General features: G+C 43.4%; 1 protein-coding gene across 1 annotated transcript; it reads left to right on the top strand.

Annotated features, from left to right (window-relative positions):
* The first annotated feature begins 267 nt into the window (after positions 1-267).
* Positions 268-19165, top strand: bend4 (BEN domain containing 4). Its single transcript, XM_036943165.2, has 6 exons — positions 268-1635; positions 5146-5742; positions 6718-6809; positions 11487-11513; positions 12850-13090; positions 14984-19165. The coding sequence occupies exons 1-6, from the start codon at positions 1122-1124 to the stop codon at positions 15214-15216; spliced, it is 1704 nt and encodes a 567-aa protein (XP_036799060.1). The 5' UTR covers positions 268-1121; the 3' UTR covers positions 15217-19165.
* The last annotated feature ends 1141 nt before the right edge of the window (positions 19166-20306 follow it).

Here is a 20306-nt window from a genome sequence, read left to right as displayed (position 1 = left end):
GCTTTCCGTAAATGTAAAAACATTAAATTAAAATAAAACAATTGTGCCGTTTGGTTTGCCTAATATAAGGAATTTGAAATGATTTATACTTTTACTTTGACACTTAAGTATATTTAAGCAATTACATTTACTTTTGATACTTAAGTATATTTAAAAACAAATACTTTTGACTTTTACTCAGGTAGTATTTTACTGGGTGACTTTCACTTTTTCTTGAGTCATTCTCTATCAAGGTATCTTTACTTTTACTCAAGTATGACTGTTGGGTACTTTTTCCACAACTGATTGTATGTGAAACTACTTATAAGACGAAAATTTACAGTTTTTCTGAACTCACCTCACTTGCGCATAGGGAGGCTTGCGCTACCCGGTGCAGGCACATGCGCAGATCAAATAAACCCATGGAACGCGGATTTAAACTGTTTACATGTCCTAATAATTCGAAAGATTGCTCAGAAAACCAGGTGTTTTAATCGGCGTATGCTTACTTTGATTATGACCTTACGGCGATTAAGATAAACAGAGTAAAGGGTTTACATGACTAATGCCATACTTGGCCTTCTGCTATAATCACTTTAATATCGAATTGTTGGTGTACATGTAAAGGTACACAGTCATGCCATGTTTGGTCTCATGTAGGTTATTTCAAACATTCCAAAAGCCAAACACAACCCAATTAGGCTGTCCTATTAATTTTAGCTGTCATTTTTAGAGACACACTTATTTGAGGCCGTTGTCATAGTGAAGGGGTAGCATATTCTCTCTTCACCCAGCTTGTCCTCAGAGGCAAAATGGCCGCTATAGTTTCATCGATATCATTTTGCTTTAAAACTGTGTATGCTCATGAAGACGATTAGAGACACAATGTACAGACAGCGAGGTGTGCAGATCGCGCCTGTATTTCCCGCTTGGCACAATCACTTTTTAACGCGGCGCCCCCCGTCTGGGGATTGGAGCTGTGTCTTGTCAGTAAATTAGCCCACCCTCTGAATATTAAAGTGCACTACTGGGGGGGAAACTGAGCCAGACAGCGAGACGGTGACGAAAAAAATAACCAGTCACCAGACAAGGACGCGACAAGAGCGAGCTCGAGTCACCACTGCGTGTTGAAACTTGCAGTGATGGAGGGGGAAATGCAACCTGCCGACGAGGGTCTCTGCGCCCCAAAGATGTGCAGTCAGCAGCGGGGTCCATACAGCAGCCTCAAGACCTTCCCAAACAAGCGGTTGGTGGGGAAGGCGCGGTTCGACAGACCCACAATGGTCGATATCCCGCTGCTGGGAGACGGAGGCGGTCATCACTACAATCATAATCTCAATCACCATCATCCGTATCAACAACAGTATCAGCAACAGCGGCAGCAGCTCCACCAAACCTCCCTCACCATCAGCAGCAGCAGCCAGTATCTCGCGACACCGCAGCTGCAGCAGCAACAGCGTTTCCCATGCGATAACAGGCCCAGCAGTAGAGCCGCGACATCTACCTCAGCAACAGTGGGGAGTGTGGCGGCAGCATCACTTGGCTTCCAGGAGAGGGTCGGCAGCGGCACCGCGGTGCGCCAGGACCCCACGTATTCGCCTGGAAAAGCCGCGCTCAACCACGAATCTCCCGATTGCACTTACGGGATAAGCTCAGGTATGTTTTCAAACTTGTTGAGAAAGTGAAATTAGGAAAAGTTTATCCTTTATTTTAGGAATTAGGTGTTGGACTAGACTAGAGGATGTCTAGGCCTGTTGCCTGTGCGCGTAAATGCAATGCAACCACTGTTAGAAATACATTCTCTGGTTAGTATTACAATCCTTTCCAACACAGAAAAAAGGGTCCCAAAAAGCTTATTCGGCTGTCCTCATAGGATTTTTTGGGGTTCCAGGTATAACTCTTTTTGGTTCCAGGTATAACTCTTTTGGATTCCATGTAGAATTCTCTGGGGAAAGGGTTCTACATGGAGCCCAATAGGGTTCTACCTGGAACCAAAAGTGTTTAACCTGGAACAAAAAATGGTTCTTCAAAGGGTTCTCCTATGGGGGCAGATTTTTTTCTATGAGTGTAATAAAACACACATTTTAAAATATGCTGTATGTATTTAGCCATATCCAGACCTTACTAGGTAGGCTATTTGCATGGTTGACCCAATATGACACAAATTTGTTGTCAAACAACAGTTTTAGGTTAAGGTTTTTTGTATTTTGCATAAAGACAATTATTGATTCACCACAAGTAGGGCCTAGGCCTATTTGAGGTATTGTAGGCTAAAATGATACAGATAGCCTAATAAAATAGTCATAGAACAACAAATGAAACCTAAATGGCATATCAGTCCAGCAGAGAGTAGTAACTATACACTAAGTGTACAAAACATTAGGAACACCTGCTCTTACCATGTCCTAGACTAACCAGGTGAATCCACTTTACACTGCTGCTACTCGCTGTTTATTATCAATGGATACCCCTACCTATGTAACGGATGTGAAACGGCTAGCTAGTTAGCGGTGGTGCGCGCTAAATAGCGTTTCCATCGGTGACGTCACTTGCTCTGAGACCTTGAAGTAGTGGTTCCCCTTGCTCTGCAAGGGCCACGTCTTTTGTGAAGCGATGGGTAACGATGCTTCGTGGGTGACTGTTGTTGATGTGTGCAGAGGGTCCCTGGTTCGCGCCCGGGTATGGGCGAGGGAACGGTCTAAAGTTATACTGTTACACCTACATGTACATATTACCTCAATTACCTCGACTAACCTGTACCCCCGCACATTGACGCTGTACCAGTACCCCCTGTATATATAGCCTTGTTATTGTTATTTTATTGTGTTACTTTTTTTACGTTAGTTTATTTAGTCAATATTTTTTTAACTCTTATTTTATAAAAAACTACATTGTTGTTAAGGGCTTGTTCTAAGCATGGTAAGGTGTTGTAACCTGTTGTATTGGTTGCGTGTGACAACATTTAATTTGATCCCCCCCCATATCTCCATCAATCTCCGCTCTCTCTATAATTTCCTGTGATAGATATTATGTACTACTGAAAATAAGCAGCCATGACTGAGTAGGCCCACTATAGGGTCTGTGTGTGCTCAAATGAGTGATAGGGTTGTGCAGTTGTTGAAGTGTGTTTGTGTTTATGTCTGTGTGAATATCCATTGTAATGATGTGCACTGCTTTTGAGCAAAAGCGGGCAAACTGGTTTCTCAAAGGAAGAGTAAGCATAGAAATACACCACACTTCTATTTCTATAGGAACCTTGATCTGCGTCCCAATTGGCACCATATCCCTATTTTAGTGCAATACCTTTGACCAGAGCCGGAAGCAGTTTTGTTACTAAATTAAACAGATATCATATTTCCCCCACAGATATAGATCTCCTTATCACTCCACTAGCAGGGGAGGTTGAGCTCAGTATTCTGAGATTGTTGTTACGCTGACACAGCACTATCTAGCTTATACTGTATTAGCACTGTGCTGTAGCATTAAGCCAAATTGGTATAATACTTGTAATGTCGCCTCATGCCATTATCCAGGGCAGTGACAAAGTACAGGCCTCATACAGTATTACATGCTCTATGGTAGGCATATAGGCTCCCCTGAACAATCACTATGTTATAACTAACCTGCTCCTATGGTACTGGGGCTTCCAATTTTGTCTTAATTTTCAACCCAATTCAAAGCCCAGTTTTACACAGTTATTAGGTATCTGCATTCGATACAGTATGGAACTTTTCACTCCACTGAGCCAACCGAGTTGACCTAAACCAAACTGTTGTAATTATGCTGAAAAGAACAGAGCATAAAGAAAATAATCGAGCAAGAACGTTTGGGTCAGTTTGGCGCAATAGTACAAAAAGGGTATATATTTTGTTAACCATACGACAAAAGCTAGCCAATACAACTAAGTATTCATGTGATTTAATGATTCGAGTGATAAGAGCACATTTCCCTGGAGGTGACAGTCAGACAGAGGTGGTGTTTCTTTCCCATTCTGCATGCCACAGACAGAAGGAGGAACCCAAGGACGCCAGCCCTGAGATCCACACACAATAAAGCAAATTGCATTTAAAAGCTTTTCCAAAGAGTTGTGATTAAAATAAATGGTGCTCATAAATTTTCCTCTGCGGAGCATGTTGTATTTAATGACATTTTATGAGGCTGTCTCCCCGTGCACACTACCAGGGAGCAAGAGAAGAGGGGCGGGTGGGAGGGACGGAGGCACGGGGGATGATATCAGATACATCTCGGCGGGTAAACAAAGACGGCACGCATATTAATAAATGCGACACATCTGCGCCAGGCCGATAGACACGTCTCAGCGGCTGCCAGAGTGCCGGGCCTCCCGCCCAGTTGCAGCGAGGACGCCGTGGGTAGCTGTCTGCGCTCATAATTACCTGCCTTGTCTCTTTGTGTGTGAAGGCAACACATTCGTAATCATTAGAGGGGAGATGTGCGAGATCATCTCATTCCGATGTGCTGAGACTGCTGGGAGAAGGACACAGGGAGAGCTGCTTTTATGAGCTGTTATGGATGATATTATAGCTCAGTAGCATCATAAACCCATTTGTTTGGCTTGGGTGATTAGTTAAGCTCAAGAGGAGGGGGGCATCAAATATCATCAAATCAAATGCATTTGTCAAAAAGTGCTCAACTGCAACCAAAGCCTATAACCCACAAAGAGCAAGCACAGGCAACAATGGCAAGGGAAGGACTAGTGTAGGCCTAGATATTGACGTCTGACTCAACCAGCTTGCTTGTACAAGAGTGCCATTGAATGGAGGGAACCTGTACTCGGGTAAAATATGACTCTTGTAGAGAAAGGGGAAGAGCCAGATAGAGGGAGTGAGGGTGGTGAGGGGAGGAAGCCAGAGCAGCGAAGCAGAAACGCCAACACCTTTATATAGAATTTGAGAGTCAAGTAGAGGTGACTGAGAAAGGGATAAGACTGAAGCAATCCTACTGTAGTATTATGAACAACTAATCTAGTCCACGCTCTTCTGTGTTTAAAAAAAATCCATGCTATCATTTCAATGCCAAGTAATCAAGGACTGTGGAAATGTAGAAATGTGTTGATGCCCAAATGTTGACTCCAAAATGTGCTGGTTGGCCTTCATGTCATAGTGAACGTCTTGGCTATCTTTATCTACTCGCTCTCTGTTCCTCTAGAAAACCGCCTCATCTTGGATGCCTTCGCACAGCAGTGTAGCCGGGTCCTCACTCTTCTCAACAACAATGGCCGGTTTGTGGAGCCTCAAGCTCCTCTGCCCTCCTCCCACATCAAGCAGGAGGACAGCTGCCTCTCTGGACCTGGGGCGGAGTCAAGGCCAGTCGCGGGTCAGGGGAGTCATTACCCCACCCTGGGCACGCCACGTCTTGACGAGAGCGCCACCGTCGACCCTGATGACGAAGCCCAGCACAGCCACTGGAGCCAACAACAAACATCTGCCTTTCTGCGCATTTTCACTGAGTCCCTCCAGAGCTATCTGCTCACCGGGAACCAGCAGCCCCACCCGGGCCCGGGCCTCGAGGGAGAGCGATGCCCACCAGCTGAGCCCGAGTCTGGGGGGTCGCCGGGCCACAACCTGGGGGGCTGGAATTCCCCGGCCCCCTCAGATTCGTATGGCCACCCCTCGTCCACCCTGCCGGAGGAGGAAGAGGAGGAGGAGGAGAGCTGCTGCCCTCGCTGTGTGGAGCTGGAGCAGGAGGTACTGTGTCTGCAGCAGGAGAACGAAGAGCTGCGCAACAAGATGGACAACATACCGGGTACAGTACTGGGGTTTCAGGATCATAGAACCCAGTAAAGGCAGATTCTTGTGAGATTGTGACTTGGTATGTGGATACTATAGAATGCTGTCACCCGTAAAAGCCTCAAGTGAGACGATGTGCTAATTTTGCTGCCCAAGACAACTCCGTGGATTTGGGTCTTTACCCTGTGACTTGACATAGCAGGTCACAATAATGACACAGTGCCAAATGAGGGGGGTAACCATGTGGTGTAGTAATCTAACTTTTTATGTCAAGTTCAAGATTTACAGTGCCCTCTGGAATTTGTTGTTGTTGTTTTGGTTCTGTACTCCAGCACTTTTCTGGGCTCCCGAGTGGCGCAGCAGTCTAAGGCACTTTATCTCAGTGCTAGAGGCGTCACTACAGACCCTGGTTTGATTCCAGGCTGTATCACAACCGGTCGTGATTGGGAGTCCCATAGGGCGGCACACATTTGGCCCAGTGTCGTCCGGGTTAGGGTTTGGCTGGGGTAGGCCATCATTGTAAATAAGAATTTGTTCTTAACTGACTTGCCTAGTTAAATAAAGGGTCAATAAAAATAAATAAAATAAGAAACTTTGGAGAGAAAAGTTTGAGTGAAGTGAATTTGTCCCAATATCTTTGGTTCCCTAAAATGGGGGGACTGTGTACAAAAAGTGTTTTAATTTGTAAATGGTTTACCTGATATGGATCAAAATACCATCAAATTAAAGCTGACAGCCTGCACTTTAACCTCAATAGTCAATAGTCATTGTATCATTTAAAATCCAAAGTGCTGGAGTACAGAGCCAAAACGTGTCACTGTCCCAATCATTTCGAGGGGGGGCTGTATTTGACATTTTAGTCATTAAGCAGATGCTCTTATCTAGAGCGACTTAGAGTTAGACACCCCGGACTCGATTTATATATCACATTCTTTCTGTGTCTTCAATCAAATCTTTTTGATGGCTTTTTATAACCCTGATTTCCTTCCAGCTCCCTGCCAGAATGTGCTGGACTTCTTCAAGACTGTTCTCCAGCACCATGACCAGTTTATACAGCCCATGGCAGAGGAACAACTAACAGAGGCAAGAAATCAGTTTGTCTCAAAACACAGACTGTGTCTTTCTAGAAAGAAATACTCTTGGTCTGTTCCAGTTTCTGTCAGGTACTGTACTGTACCTTTTTATGTTTTATCACTAGTCATACTGGCCGTGTCTGAAATCTGTCTTGCTTACTGCATACTGTGTATTAATTGTACTACATACTATATTTAGAACGTATTGTTCAGTAAAAAACGAATGCAGTACGTGCAAATATCAACATACTAAGCTCATCCATTCTGAGAATGCGTCATCTAATGTGCAATTGCAATGTTTCCCGCCATTCATTAATTTTGACAGGGAGTCAATGACCAGGGACTCTCGGGAGTGGGCTGGGGGTCCAGACGTGTATCTGGTAACTAGTTGGCTACCTAAAGAGGCTCAAAGTTGCCTACCGTTTACCCGCTTCATTGAATTTCGTCACTTTGAGATGAGGAGCACTGGCTAAACGAGGCTTGTCATTCGGTTTAGCCACATGTCAGTGTAGTTCTGATCCTTTTCTGGCTTCCAGACTGGCTGTCAGTCGCCCTGTCTAGTCATCAATGTGCTACGCATTACTTCCCTGGAGAAGAGAGAGCCAAGGGCTGACACTACTAACCGGCGTGCTTCAGCTGGGGTGAGCGGTAATCAGTATTATCTTCACTGCTTGTTTCTGTCCGGCACTTGAGAACACCTAAGGCAACACAAGAGCGATTATTTGGCTAGGAATCGGATGGTAGCGCCCTCGGCCAATATATGAAAGTGTAAGACTGTGTGGTTTGCCAGTGTGAGTGTGTTTGTGATACTTGTTACTGTACTGGATGTGTGTTGCGAGAGGACGGCACTTATCGTGTTATCCAGTGTTTACTTCCTTCTGTGTGCATGGTCCTCTGAGTCCCCTCTTCCCTTTGATATTTATTGGGCGAGGCCGGTCCCATAGCTACACTTTGAATTTCTTCACTTTGACATACAGTACATTTAGGCTGATCCAGGGGCCAGGTGAGTTCAACCTAGCCGTTAACCCCTGCAGGACTCTGTTCCATGGAGGGATTCATATTTTCCTGTTTCAATACCGAGAATAATTCATATTTATCCAGAGAGTCCGGGAAATATGGCAAAAATCAGAAGTGCCCATTTAAAGCATGTAAAACTAAAATATGGTCACTATGCCAGGGTTCTCTGCAAATAAGGTTGTCGCTGCGCCACCTTGTCACCTTGATTTCAGGGCAAATTAAACTGATATTCAGTAATGATAGAGGAACTATCTTTGATCGCCTACAACATTGTTTTGAATAGCAAAACAGGCCGTTCATAATGTTCCTCAATTAATTCAGAGAATTTCAGCAGTCGGCTAACTGGACACAGATCTAAATTAGGACACACGGAGTGCACCCCTCGTATAGCGTTGTCGAATCATACAAACTTTGTAATGGCAGTCCAACAAAAGTCAAATGAACAAAGTTGCTAAGCTTGCTAGATAACCTCCTTCAATGAATGACAGAATATTTCATATAATAAATATATCCTATATTTGGCTAAATCAAGTTGATGATTATACAGATCGATCATGAATAACGGGGGAGATAAAGAGTGGAAATAGTTTAAGCATCAAGGTACTATATCTTAACGGGGACCAACTCTGTTAAAACAGTCTCGGGATCCCAGTTACCCATGTTAATCACTAATGGACACATAGCCCGGGTCAGTTACCCTTATTATCGGATCTTGTCCCGGCCAACCCTTGTATTCCACCATGCTCTGACGGACACATAAGTGGACTCCCGACCACGGTTAGGGTTTTCCTTCTATGGAGTAGGGAGGAATATCAGACCCACTTGCCTGATGTGGTTTAAACACCTTCATCACTCTGTGCCTCTTCGTCGAGCCGATCTACATGATTGACATCTCTCAGCAGATCTATGGAGTAGAGCAGGACTCTTTGTTTTTCCAGCTTTGCGAAGTCCGCCCTTCAAGACCAAGATAGTCCCATGGCTTGCAATACTTAATCGTTAGGAGTAGGCCACTTGCTCAGGGCCCCTCTCGAGAAGCCAAACAAGGTGACCCTATCGACTCCCAGCAGCTTGTTAATGATTGATGCAGCAACAGTGATGTAGTATGCAATCTTTTCCAATATTTGACGGTGTCAACGGCGTCTTCGTATCGCACTGTAACGTCAACCACCAAAGCGGCACCATTTTTCACAAATATCAAGTCTGGTTTCCTTAGTCTCCCATCCAGCGTGGAGATATGTATCTCCTTGATAACGTTCCATCCGTTGCTTTCGGCTTCCGTTACTGATAGGTCACACACCCTGTTGTGCCTATTTATGCGGGCTCCTTGGATCAACTGGCATCGACCCAGTATATGTCAGCAAGATTCATACAGGGCTGGAAAGTGCCTCCAAGAGGAATCCTTCTCCAGCCTTCCCCTTTTGAACATCTCCTGAGTAGGATAGACATTTGCCCTCAACTTCAGTCCATTGTTATACTGGCCAAATCCCACTGAGGAAGTAAGCCTAGTTTTGCTGATCTTATCACTGCCAAAGGCCTGCGTCCCCACACCTTGAGTTGACAGGCATATCCATTTTCACATTTCTTCCTGCCTCCAATCACACGGTATTGGGAAATGCAGCGTCACTAAGCCAGTTGTGTTGTTGTCGATGGAGGGCATCTTTGTGTCGCTCTCACCGGCTTGCAGCCATATTCCCTCATCTGCCGGTGGATCCTTCTGGCCTGGATTGATGTAATCTGGGGGGCCAGCTTCACGATACCTAGACCCCCGTATCAGTGTTTCACATAGAGCAACCCGTTACATGTGCTCATGGGTGGGGGAGCCATTCTTTCACAGCGGTTCTTATCATTCCATCTATTTTGGTCAGGTCGACCCCCTTTAGGTTGCTGTGGTCAGCTCTGTAGATTAGCCTCGGGACAGTGAAAGACCTTCTGAGAAGGTTTTCTCACCGCCCATCCGATCTTGCATATCCAGTCACGAAGTAGCCCGATCAGTTTCGGTTTAACAATGCCTGCCTACGGGTTCACTTGCATTCCAAGATATTTTTAGGATTCCTCAGGCCCAATTAAGTGCAAGTCCTCTCCATTCAGTTTCCAGGATAAACAGTCATTAACCTTGAATGAGGACTTGCCCTTGTCATTACCACCTTTCTCAATTGAGAAACTGTGGCACTTTCTGGGTTGAACTCTCAACTCCATCAGTTGGCAATATTGTTCCAGAATTGCCATGTTTTTTTCCCCTACCTTTCACCGAGCTGTTCAACAGTACCAAGTCATCGGCAAAAACTAAAGTGGTAGTCTGGCGGCCTTCTGGCCCGACCCCAGAGCCCTGGCGTTCGAGTGTCTGGACGGAACAGCAGCTGCGACCTTGGATCGTATTGCTTAACCCGGACCAACATGTCAATCATCAAAGATTTCACTCCATCGAGAGTGACCCTTGTTACGCTGTTCTCATAGATGCTCCCGATCAACTCCATGATGTGCCGGTCAAGGCCCCTTTACCCAAGAACACCCAGAAGGTGCTCATGCAATGCCGAGTCGAAAGCCTTCACAAAGTCCACAAATACCATGGCTAGGGGTGTACATTGTTTACTCTGTTTGATGAGCCCCTGGAGTGACAAACCATTTTTTTTTGGTCGGAAATACAAAGGTATCTGATTGTCTTCGGACCGCTAACTTTTGTTCTTGATTAATGAAAACATTCTTGGCAAAAGCTTTCACTTTTGTCCGTCTTGCACCGGTCCAAGAATTTCACCTCTAGCGGCACAATACGAATGCCCCCCGTCCGTCCCTCTTAATCATGGCCCCAGTTCAGAAGAAAAACCCACAAAATAGAACCAAAGTCCTATTCCATTAATCCTAGCTGAGGTATTCAAGTGACCGGGCCTACTTGAACACAAATGTTTTCAAAGTCAACGATTTGGACCACACAGGACATTCAATTAAGCGCATCAAGGGAGCCCCAAGAAGCAGGGGCAGGGACAGGCGGTCCCAAGATCCAACTATAGGCTTTTTAACTGCAGCAACTTTAAGATACGCTATTGGAGCGTCACCGCCACAAAGGGCGCGAGATCGGCTCAAGGTTATCTAGAGTCACCAAAGGTGAACCGTCTCCGAAAGTGCCTCCACTGATGGAGGCCAATCCACGTGGGGAGCGAGGAACCATTTAGAAGCCGGCTGACAGGGGCCCTCTCAGGTGAATCATGAATTCCAAGAGAGTCCTCGTCACTCCAACCATTTACCTGGGCTTCAATGAATTGAATGAGAGATAGCTCCAGAGGGCCAGGTAGGGCTGGGGGCGACCCCCAGGGAGGGGAGTCGGAGCAAACCCTGCCAAGGCCGCCAGGGGACGCAACTCCATCCAGCCAGCTTCCTGCCCCAGGGAGATGGGTGGAGAGGGTCAGGGAGGGCTAGGGCTGACCCAGGGAGGACCCCAGCCATACTCATTTCAGAAAAGCCGAAGTGAGTACATCCTTTATGTAGCATACTACATTTCTGAAATTTCACATACCATAAAACTTTCTATTTTTGCATACTCAAAATGTCTACTATTTAGAAGCTTAGTACGGGTATTCGGACACGGCCAATGTGTATATTATAGCTGTTACATGAGAGATGCAAAATAAGACACCAGGGTGAACTTTTAGATCTAAAGAGCGCTCTATCTCTACAGGAAGAAGAACAGAAAACATTATATGAGGTTTGTGTTTTCAAGATGTGTTTTCTTACTGTATGTAACGGAATGATCCCTCACTTAGTTTGTGTCTTTCTAATGTGCCTTACTCTAATGGGCCTTAAATATCACCTACTCACCTTGGTGGCTTTCTCGGCATGAGAAGCATGAGAAGCGTTGTCGTCCCCACCCCCATCCTAGTTTGTCAGACATTTTGAGACCTCAAAAGTAGTCCACTATTAGAAAGAGTTTCACAATCTGTTATATAGATCCATTTAAAATGTGAAATTAACTGGGGCCTATCTTTCCCATTCATGTTTTAATCAAGCATATAGCTAGACCTACACAACAAATGGCATTGGGCATGGACTCCTCTCTGAGAGTCTAACACACTTTGATTTTGGAGAAAACAATCATTTAAAAGCCCAGTTAAATAGGGGAGTGGATATATAGATTTTTGGGGATGTTGTCACTGACTCCCTTTAAGTCATGTTCAACTGAGTTGCACAGCAGCTTTATAGATAAAACCGAAACTAGTGGCACAAGATGTGAAACTGCCATTCAAATCAGCTTCTCTATTAAGGATGTGAAAATATCATCTTGCAACAGTGTTGCATAACAAGATAAAAATAGGTTCTGTTAAATGGAGAAAAAGTTCATGGAAACCACCACAGCCTTTTCCTCAACATTGCAGTTACATCTGGCAATAACTTATTGTTCTATGGGGCAATGGGTTTACAACAATAGGAACGGGTTATTGTTGGTATCAGGTGTATAGCACAATTAATGCTTTAGATTTATTTGAGAAACTAGACTAACTAAAAAAATATCATAGTTCTCCATCACATATTGAGCATGAAGTTAACAACCTTGTTATAACACATGAATGACTGCACTTCTTCTGAATGCTTTGACAGCTTGAATGCACTTTTCAATACCCTGCTAGTGCCCCTCAGGGTTGGGGTCAATTCCATTTCAATTCAGTCAATCAACTGTAATCCAATTCCAATTTTCCTTTTTCGTTTCATTGCTTTTCAATGAGGAAAAAAATGGAAAAGGAATTTCAGTTGACTTTCTGAATTGGCGGAACTGAAATGGAATTGACCCCAACCCTGGTGGCTCTATGGCAGGGTACTCAGAGCTCATAACTAAGCCGTTCCATTCTCACCAGTTGTGGTTTGTGGAAATTTAAATGGGGGGGACAGGTTCATAGTAATGGCTGAAACTGAATAAATGGAATGGTATCAAACACATCAAAAACATGGTTTTATACCATTCCATTCCAGCCATTATTATGAGCCGTCCTTCCCTCACCTACCTCCTGTCATTCTCACCCTCTTCACTTCTTCATACCCCTCCTCAGGGCAGTAAACAGCTCCTGGGGAACTACCCCCTCTTCATCACCAACAAGCAGTGGGACGAGGCAGTCAACTCGTCCAAGAAAGATGGCCGGCGGCTGCTGCGCTACCTGATCCGCTTCGTCTTCACTACAGACGAGCTCAAGTACTCGTGCGGCCTGGGCAAGAGGAAACGCTCAGTTCACTCAGGAGAGCCTGGGCCGGAGAGACGGCCCCTCAACCCTGTCAAAGTCACCTGCCTCAGAGGTACTGGCGGCATCTCTACTAAAGAGATGGGTACTACAGCAACATGTATGCTATTAAAGAGATGGGTACTACAGCAACATGTATGCTACTAAAGAGATGGGTACTACAGCAACATGTATGCTATTAAAGAGATGGGTACTACAGCAACATGTATGCTATTAAAGAGATGGGTACTACAGCAACATGTATGCTACTAAAGAGATGGGTACTACAGCAACATGTATGCTATTAAAGAGATGGGTACTACAGCAACATGTATGCTACTAAAGAGATGGGTACTACAGCAACATGTATGCTACTAAAGAGATGGGTACTACAGCAACATGTATGCTACTAAAGAGATGGGTACTACAGCAACATGTATGCTATTAAAGAGATGGGTACTACAGCAACATGTATGCTATTAAAGAGATGGGTACTACAGCAACATGTATGCTACTAAAGAGATGGGTACTACAGCAACATGTATGCTACTAAAGAGATGGGTACTACAGCAACATGTATGCTACTAAAGAGATGGGTACTACAGCAACATGTATGCTACTAAAGAGATGGGTACTACAGCAACATGTATGCTACTAAAGAGATGGGTACTACAGCAACATGTATGCTACTAAAGAGATGGGTACTACAGCAACATGTATGCTACTAAAGAGATGGGTACTACAGCAACATGTATGCTATTAAAGAGATGGGTACTACAGCAACATGTATGCTACTAAAGAGATGGGTACTACAGCAACATGTATGCTACTAAAGAGATGGGTACTACAGCAACATGTATGCTACTAAAGAGATGGGTACTACAGCAACATGTATGCTATTAAAGAGATGGGTACTACAGCAACATGTATGCTACTAAAGAGATGGGTACTACAGCAACATGTATGCTACTAAAGAGATGGGTACTACAGCAACATGTATGCTATTAAAGAGATGGGTACTACAGCAACATGTATGCTACTAAAGAGATGGGTACTACAGCAACATGTATGCTACTAAAGAGATGGGTACTACAGCAACATGTATGCTACTAAAGAGATGGGTACTACAGCAACATGTATGCTACTAAAGAGATGGGTACTACAGCAACATGTATGCTATTAAAGAGATGGGTACTACAGCAACATGTATGCTACTAAAGAGATGGGTACTACAGCAACATGTATGCTACTAAAGAGATGGGTACTACAGCAACATGTATGCTACTAAAGAGATGGGTACTACAGCAACATGTATGCTATTAAAGAGATGGGTACTACAGCAACATGTATGCTACTAAAGAGATGGGTACTACAGCAACATGTATGCTACTAAAGAGATGGGTACTACAGCAACATGTATGCTATTAAAGAGATGGGTACTACAGCAACATGTATGCTACTAAAGAGATGAGTACTACAGCAACATGTATGCTACTAAAGAGATGGGTACTACAGCAACATGTATGCTACTAAAGAGATGGGTACTACAGCAACATGTATGCTACTAAAGAGATGGGTACTACAGCAACATGTATGCTACTAAAGAGATGGGTACTACAGCAACATGTATGCTACTAAAGAGATGGGTACTACAGCAACATGTATGCTACTAAAGAGATGGGTACTACAGCAACATGTATGCTATTAAAGAGATGGGTACTACAGCAACATGTATGCTACTAAAGAGATGGGTACTACAGCAACATGTATGCTACTAAAGAGATGGGTACTACAGCAACATGTATGCTACTAAAGAGATGGGTACTACAGCAACATGTATGCTATTAAAGAGATGGGTACTACAGCAACATGTCTGCTATTAAAGAGATTGGTGAACAGATGTTGGCAACATCAAATTGTGTGCAGTTTGTTTTTCTAATCATAACAAATATTTACTTGTACTCCTCAGAGTTTATCCGAATGCACTGTGCCTCTAACCCGGACTGGTGGATGCCTTCTGAGGAGCAGATCAACAAGGTGTTCAGCGACGCGGTGGGCCATGCGCGCCAGGGTCGGGCCGTGGGCACCTTCCTGGGCAGCAGTGGCAGTAGCACTAGCAGTCTTTACATGGAGGCTTACGACGGGCCCCTGTCACAGGATGAAGTGTACCTGAAGGGCTCTCACAATGGCCTGGGGGATTGAAAGGAGAAGGAATGAAGCCTTGGTCAGGATTCAATCCAAGGTGCGTTATTGAGAAGAACACTAGACAGCCGACAGTGCGCCTTTTTAAAGGCAATTTCACAGAGATCGCATTCATGGTGAACACTGCAAATGTTGGCTCAAGCGTAAATTACCTTTAAAAGGCACATTGTTGGCTGTCTAGGGCGCTGCTCTACAACGCGACTTGGATTTAATCCTGACCACTGTCTTCTAACATGTGGCGTCACTCCTACGCGATGTTAGTCCCTCAACCGAGGTGGTGATGCTGCTGATTTGTCACCACAGATGGTTTGTTTACATAGCAGGTTAGGATAATTAGCGTGGCAGGTTAGGATAATTAGTGTGGCAGGTTAGGAAAAGGGTTAGAGTTAGTCTTAGCTACAATGCTAGTTGTAAACAACTGTTGTCCCCGACACGCCCACTAGATGGCGATGTAGGCCTACTCCATCAAGCCACAACAGTAGAATCCTAAACAGACCATCTGTGGTGACAAGTCATCAGTATCATAACACTGGTTCAGACGAAACTAACGCTATCTGACGTAAGACAATGAGGATGAGAATGTTAGAACTGTAGGCCGAACCAACTGGTACTAACCTGCTCTTCTTCCGTAATGCTACAGAGCAGGGCAGGAAAATAACATTCAAACAACATTCAAGAGGAAATAGTCTCCCCATTGAACATTCTAAAACAGCTGTTTTTGGGGCTTATTTTCTTGGGGCGGGGGGGGGGCGGGGTTCTGCTCAAATGTTCCAACGTTGTAATATGCATTTATTAAGTTACATGAAAGCAGCAGGATGTTGTACAATTCACATTCAACTGTTTGTAAAACTACAACGCTAGTTTTCCCTCAGTCTTCCTTCTGCCATTGCTTTGTGGAAAATGTTAGAAAAGGGTTACATACAGTAATACAGAATTTCGCAAACTAAGGGAGCTACAGCAATCAGTAGGTCTGACTGTAGCTGGGTCATTTCCAAATGACAATTAAGACAAATCTAGTGTGTAATTTTTCAATTATTATAACAGTTTCCTTTTGCTATAGAACATTGCCAAGAATATACTGGAATGTACTGTACCATGATGTACTGATTGAGATGGTCGTTATGATATCTGTAATGAGAAGAGAAAATGAAAATGAGACATTATCCTTCCTTGTACAGATAAATTATGTTGGCTACTTTAGACAAAACTCCCTCTTGTATTATGTTCTGGCTGACGCCCAAACCCACGTGGCACACGACACACTGCGCCCCACTGGTCTAAAGACAGTCTTCAGAAAGTCATATTCCGGTTGTCTCAGAGAGCAGCTACATTGGTTGGTTCTCTGAAACTTTTTCCTGGGGGTTTGAAAAGCCATCAATTGTATTGGAAGGGGGCGGCGCCCGGCGGATGTGTGTGGCTGTGCCTGTGGGTGTTTGGGTACGAAAGACAGATGAGAACCAACCAGAAAAAGCACAGCCCTTTTCATTATTGACACATCGTGCTGACAACATCAAACAGCCTCCCTCCCCAGACTCAGAGGCCTGGATCTTTGGTATCAGCCAGGCAACTTATGCTAACCAAAGATAATTAAAGTAGACATGCAGGATTTGTGCAACTGTACAATGACTATCGATTGATGGATTGTCATTGATTGTATTTAATCGTGATACATTTCAATTCATTGATGGTAAATATTCAAGAGATTGGTGGTAGAGAAAACCACAAAAGCCCAGACTAGTTTGAAACTTTGGAATGATAACCCCCCCCCACACACACACACACACACACACACACACACACACACACACAGCAAGAAACACTATATTTGAAATCCCTTAAAGGTCCAGTGCAGTCAAAACTAGATGTCCTGTGTTTGATATATATTTCCGCACTAGGAGGTTGGAATAATACTGTGAAAATCCTAATAATGCCCTTTTTGTGTAAGAGCTGTTTGAAAAGACTGCCAGAAATGTCAGCCTGTTTTGGTGGGATGGAGTTTTGGCCTGCCTGTTGACATCACCAGGTGGTAAATTAGTTAGACCAATAAGAAAGAGAGTTCCAAATCTCTCTGCCAATAACAGATCGTTTTCTGTTTTCCCCTCCCCACTCAGACCACTCACAGACATTCTCTTTGCTAAGAAGCTATTTCTGTTTCCTTTTTACCATTTTAATTGAAAACAATCACGGTAAGATACTTAATTGTTACCCTGAAATGATTTGATGTTGAGATAAAAATGGCTGCATTGGACCTTTAAGATAAACTTTAACACCCATGTGTATATCTATAGTTCTGATGACTTAGCTGTTCAGAACATGGTGCTTGCATCACTGAGTTATGGGTTTGCCACATAATACTGAATAGTGTACTGTATATGTGTTAACTGTGTTTGCTAAATGACTATAATATTATAATTATACTCCAAGAACTACAGTACCCATAATGCCAGCTAGTGTCAGACTGCTTCTAGACTACTAAAATCATAAGATAAGGGCGGCAGGTAGTCTATCGGTTAGAGCAGTTGGCCAGTAACCGAAAGGTTACTAGTTTGAATCCTCAAGGTGAGAAATCTGTTGATGTGCCCTTGAGTAAGGCACTTACCCCAAATTGCTCCATGGTCACCGTTGATAATGGCAGACTCTGACCCGTGACTCCACTCTCCACAGGTGTCTCAGGGAGAGTGGGATATGCAAAAAACACATTCCCAATTAATACACACTTGTGTGAAATAGGAGAAATGTAAGCACCCACCAAGTTTATTTTTTGTATTATTATTATATACCATAGATGTGTAGTAGAGAGCTCCTCTCGATGGCCGCTTCTGTGACAGCATGGACAGCACCTCATGGGGCTTTCCCCATTTTGGTGTCATCAACTGGGTAGGACTTGCTATGAGTTAAGGAAGGATCATAGAATTCCATCCAGGACAGCAGGGGCAGTCAACCAATTAATTATACTCCAGAGCAAACATTCCGTAACTGTAGGTGGCAGTAAATCACCAACCTTGACTATACCTGTTCTTTACACACTTCAGCACAGTAGGTGTTGGTATGCACCTTTTCAGTTTATTTTCAAACTACCTACACTCAAACTTGAAGTACAAGAAGAAGAAATTGTCTACTTAAAAATGTCAATATCCCTCAAGGCGCTGCCCAAACTGTCACAGAAGCGACCATTGAGAAGAGCTCTCTAGTACACATCTAATGAAGAGATTTGAGCCTTTCACCTTCCGAAACACCTGCCATTATACTAACTGTTGCAGAATTCATCATTATGTTACTTCTTGGTCTTTCAGTCATTTCTGGAGTTGATTATAATAGAGAATGTCAATAACTTGATGAACAAGAAGATGTTCATCAATACCAAACATTTTCTCTCACAGTCCTTAACTATACTAAATATCTATCAATGTGGCTTCAACCAAAGCAGTGATTCATTGTGAATCATTGTACCAATAGGGAGAGAGAAGTCTGCTGTGTTTTTCATTATACTTATTTAATTTGGGACATTCTTGTCCTTCGATAGTGTACTGCACTCGTTTTATACATTTGAATGTATAACATTTTACTGTTGACTACAACTTGGTAAAGTTACATTGAAAGACAAAGACATGCAGTGTGTGTGTGGTGAATAACTATAATAATAACATCATTGTTAATAACAATAGCCCTTTTGAAAAGTGTGTAAAGGTAGTCTTTAAATATGTATTCTCTCTTAAATGCCTCAGCAAAGTAGAAAAGTGCCACAGAGACCTTGTTAGTGAGGTTCTGTTGTCGTGACGCGTACTGTTTTGAATGTAAATATTTCCCTGTGATTACTGCACATTCTGACAAATAATCCTTTATTCTCCAAGTGACTGTGTCAACACTGTGAAACTCCCAAGTAGATTTTTACAACAATATGATGCTTGTGTTTTTATTTATGATGAAATAAACATTCCATCCTATTTGACTTGATCATACATGATTTATGTATACAATCTTCTCACATACTTAGCAGATATTATGTAGTGAAAAATTATGTTATTCTAAATGATGTCATTTTTGGGGGGTTTGCTCAATGAGATAAATTAACTGGTTTTACTGACCTACAATTACAGATCAACGCTGTGTGGCAGATGTAATTACTACTGCCCATTGAATCACACACACCCTCTTACACAACACGGCAGGCCTACTTGCGCCAGTACTTCTATGGCTATTTTCAAGAGGGTCATGTATTCGCCAGGTCAGCTAAATACTGTAAACCACCAGTTTGATGGACAGCTGTCTGCATAACCTTTACACCTCAGCTTCCACCCTCTGGTTCTTGATCATCAGGATATTCTCAAGGAGCAGCTTGTGAGCCAATTCCTTCTAAAAGTTGCACTGGATGTATGGACCAACTTTCTCTAAACACACCTCACTGTTTTCACAAGCTGGTCTCATGCTTTCCAAGTGCTTCTGTCTGCTGGGAAACTCTTTAAACTTGCTCTCCAAACACACACACACACACACTCAGATTTGAGCCTGCTGACACAGATAACACACCTGATTCATCTCTTAATCTAGTCAACTCTTTGTCCAGAGATTATGTCGCCAAATTTTGCTTCAACCCGTACATGAATGGGAGCCATGCAAACTCATCTGTAGTTCCTTGGCATAACCCAGACAAAGCCGTTTGCCATTGTCTTTCGACAGATGGTGTCCTTCTAATGCAACCTCGTTGCCATGAACCAGTGCAGACAGATTATCCCATTGAAATGAGAATATTGCCATTCTGAAGGTCGCCATGCTGAATTACATAAATTCAATGGCAGTTTTTTTTTGTCACTTTGGTGCAATTTTCACAAGTATGTGTTACATTTTTACAACACTTAGTACAAAACTCAAAGAAAACAATAAAATACCAAATGAAACGTGAAGCAACTGTCGTGTCTTTGGCTACGCCGGATTAAGTGACATGACATGCTATTCTATAAAATAATTTATCCGTAATTAATATTACCTGATTGAGCTAATCATGTAAATGTAATTAACTAGAGAGTCAGAGCACCACAAAATAATATTTATATAGCTGTTATCTTCCAAATAAACTCTTAAAGACCTAGTAA

This window comes from Oncorhynchus mykiss, chromosome 14 (assembly GCF_057628025.1).
Source record: "Oncorhynchus mykiss isolate SJ-2025 chromosome 14, ASM5762802v1, whole genome shotgun sequence".
NCBI classification, from domain to species: domain Eukaryota; kingdom Metazoa; phylum Chordata; class Actinopteri; order Salmoniformes; family Salmonidae; genus Oncorhynchus; species Oncorhynchus mykiss.
Note: the sequence above shows the minus strand (reverse complement) of the source record. Positions and strands in the feature narration are given on the sequence as shown.

What these genes read in the sequence shown, in the direction of transcription:
- bend4 (XM_036943165.2), top strand. Translation starts at nt 1,122, where the DNA reads ATGGAGGGGGAAATGCAACCTGCCGACGAGGGTCTCTGCGCCCCAAAG. An exon ending in CACTTACGGGATAAGCTCAG is followed by an intron (nt 1,636 to 5,145) that starts GTATGTTTTCAA and finishes CTGTTCCTCTAG; the next exon opens with AAAACCGCCTCATCTTGGAT. An exon ending in CAAGATGGACAACATACCGG is followed by an intron (nt 5,743 to 6,717) that starts GTACAGTACTGG and finishes ATTTCCTTCCAG; the next exon opens with CTCCCTGCCAGAATGTGCTG.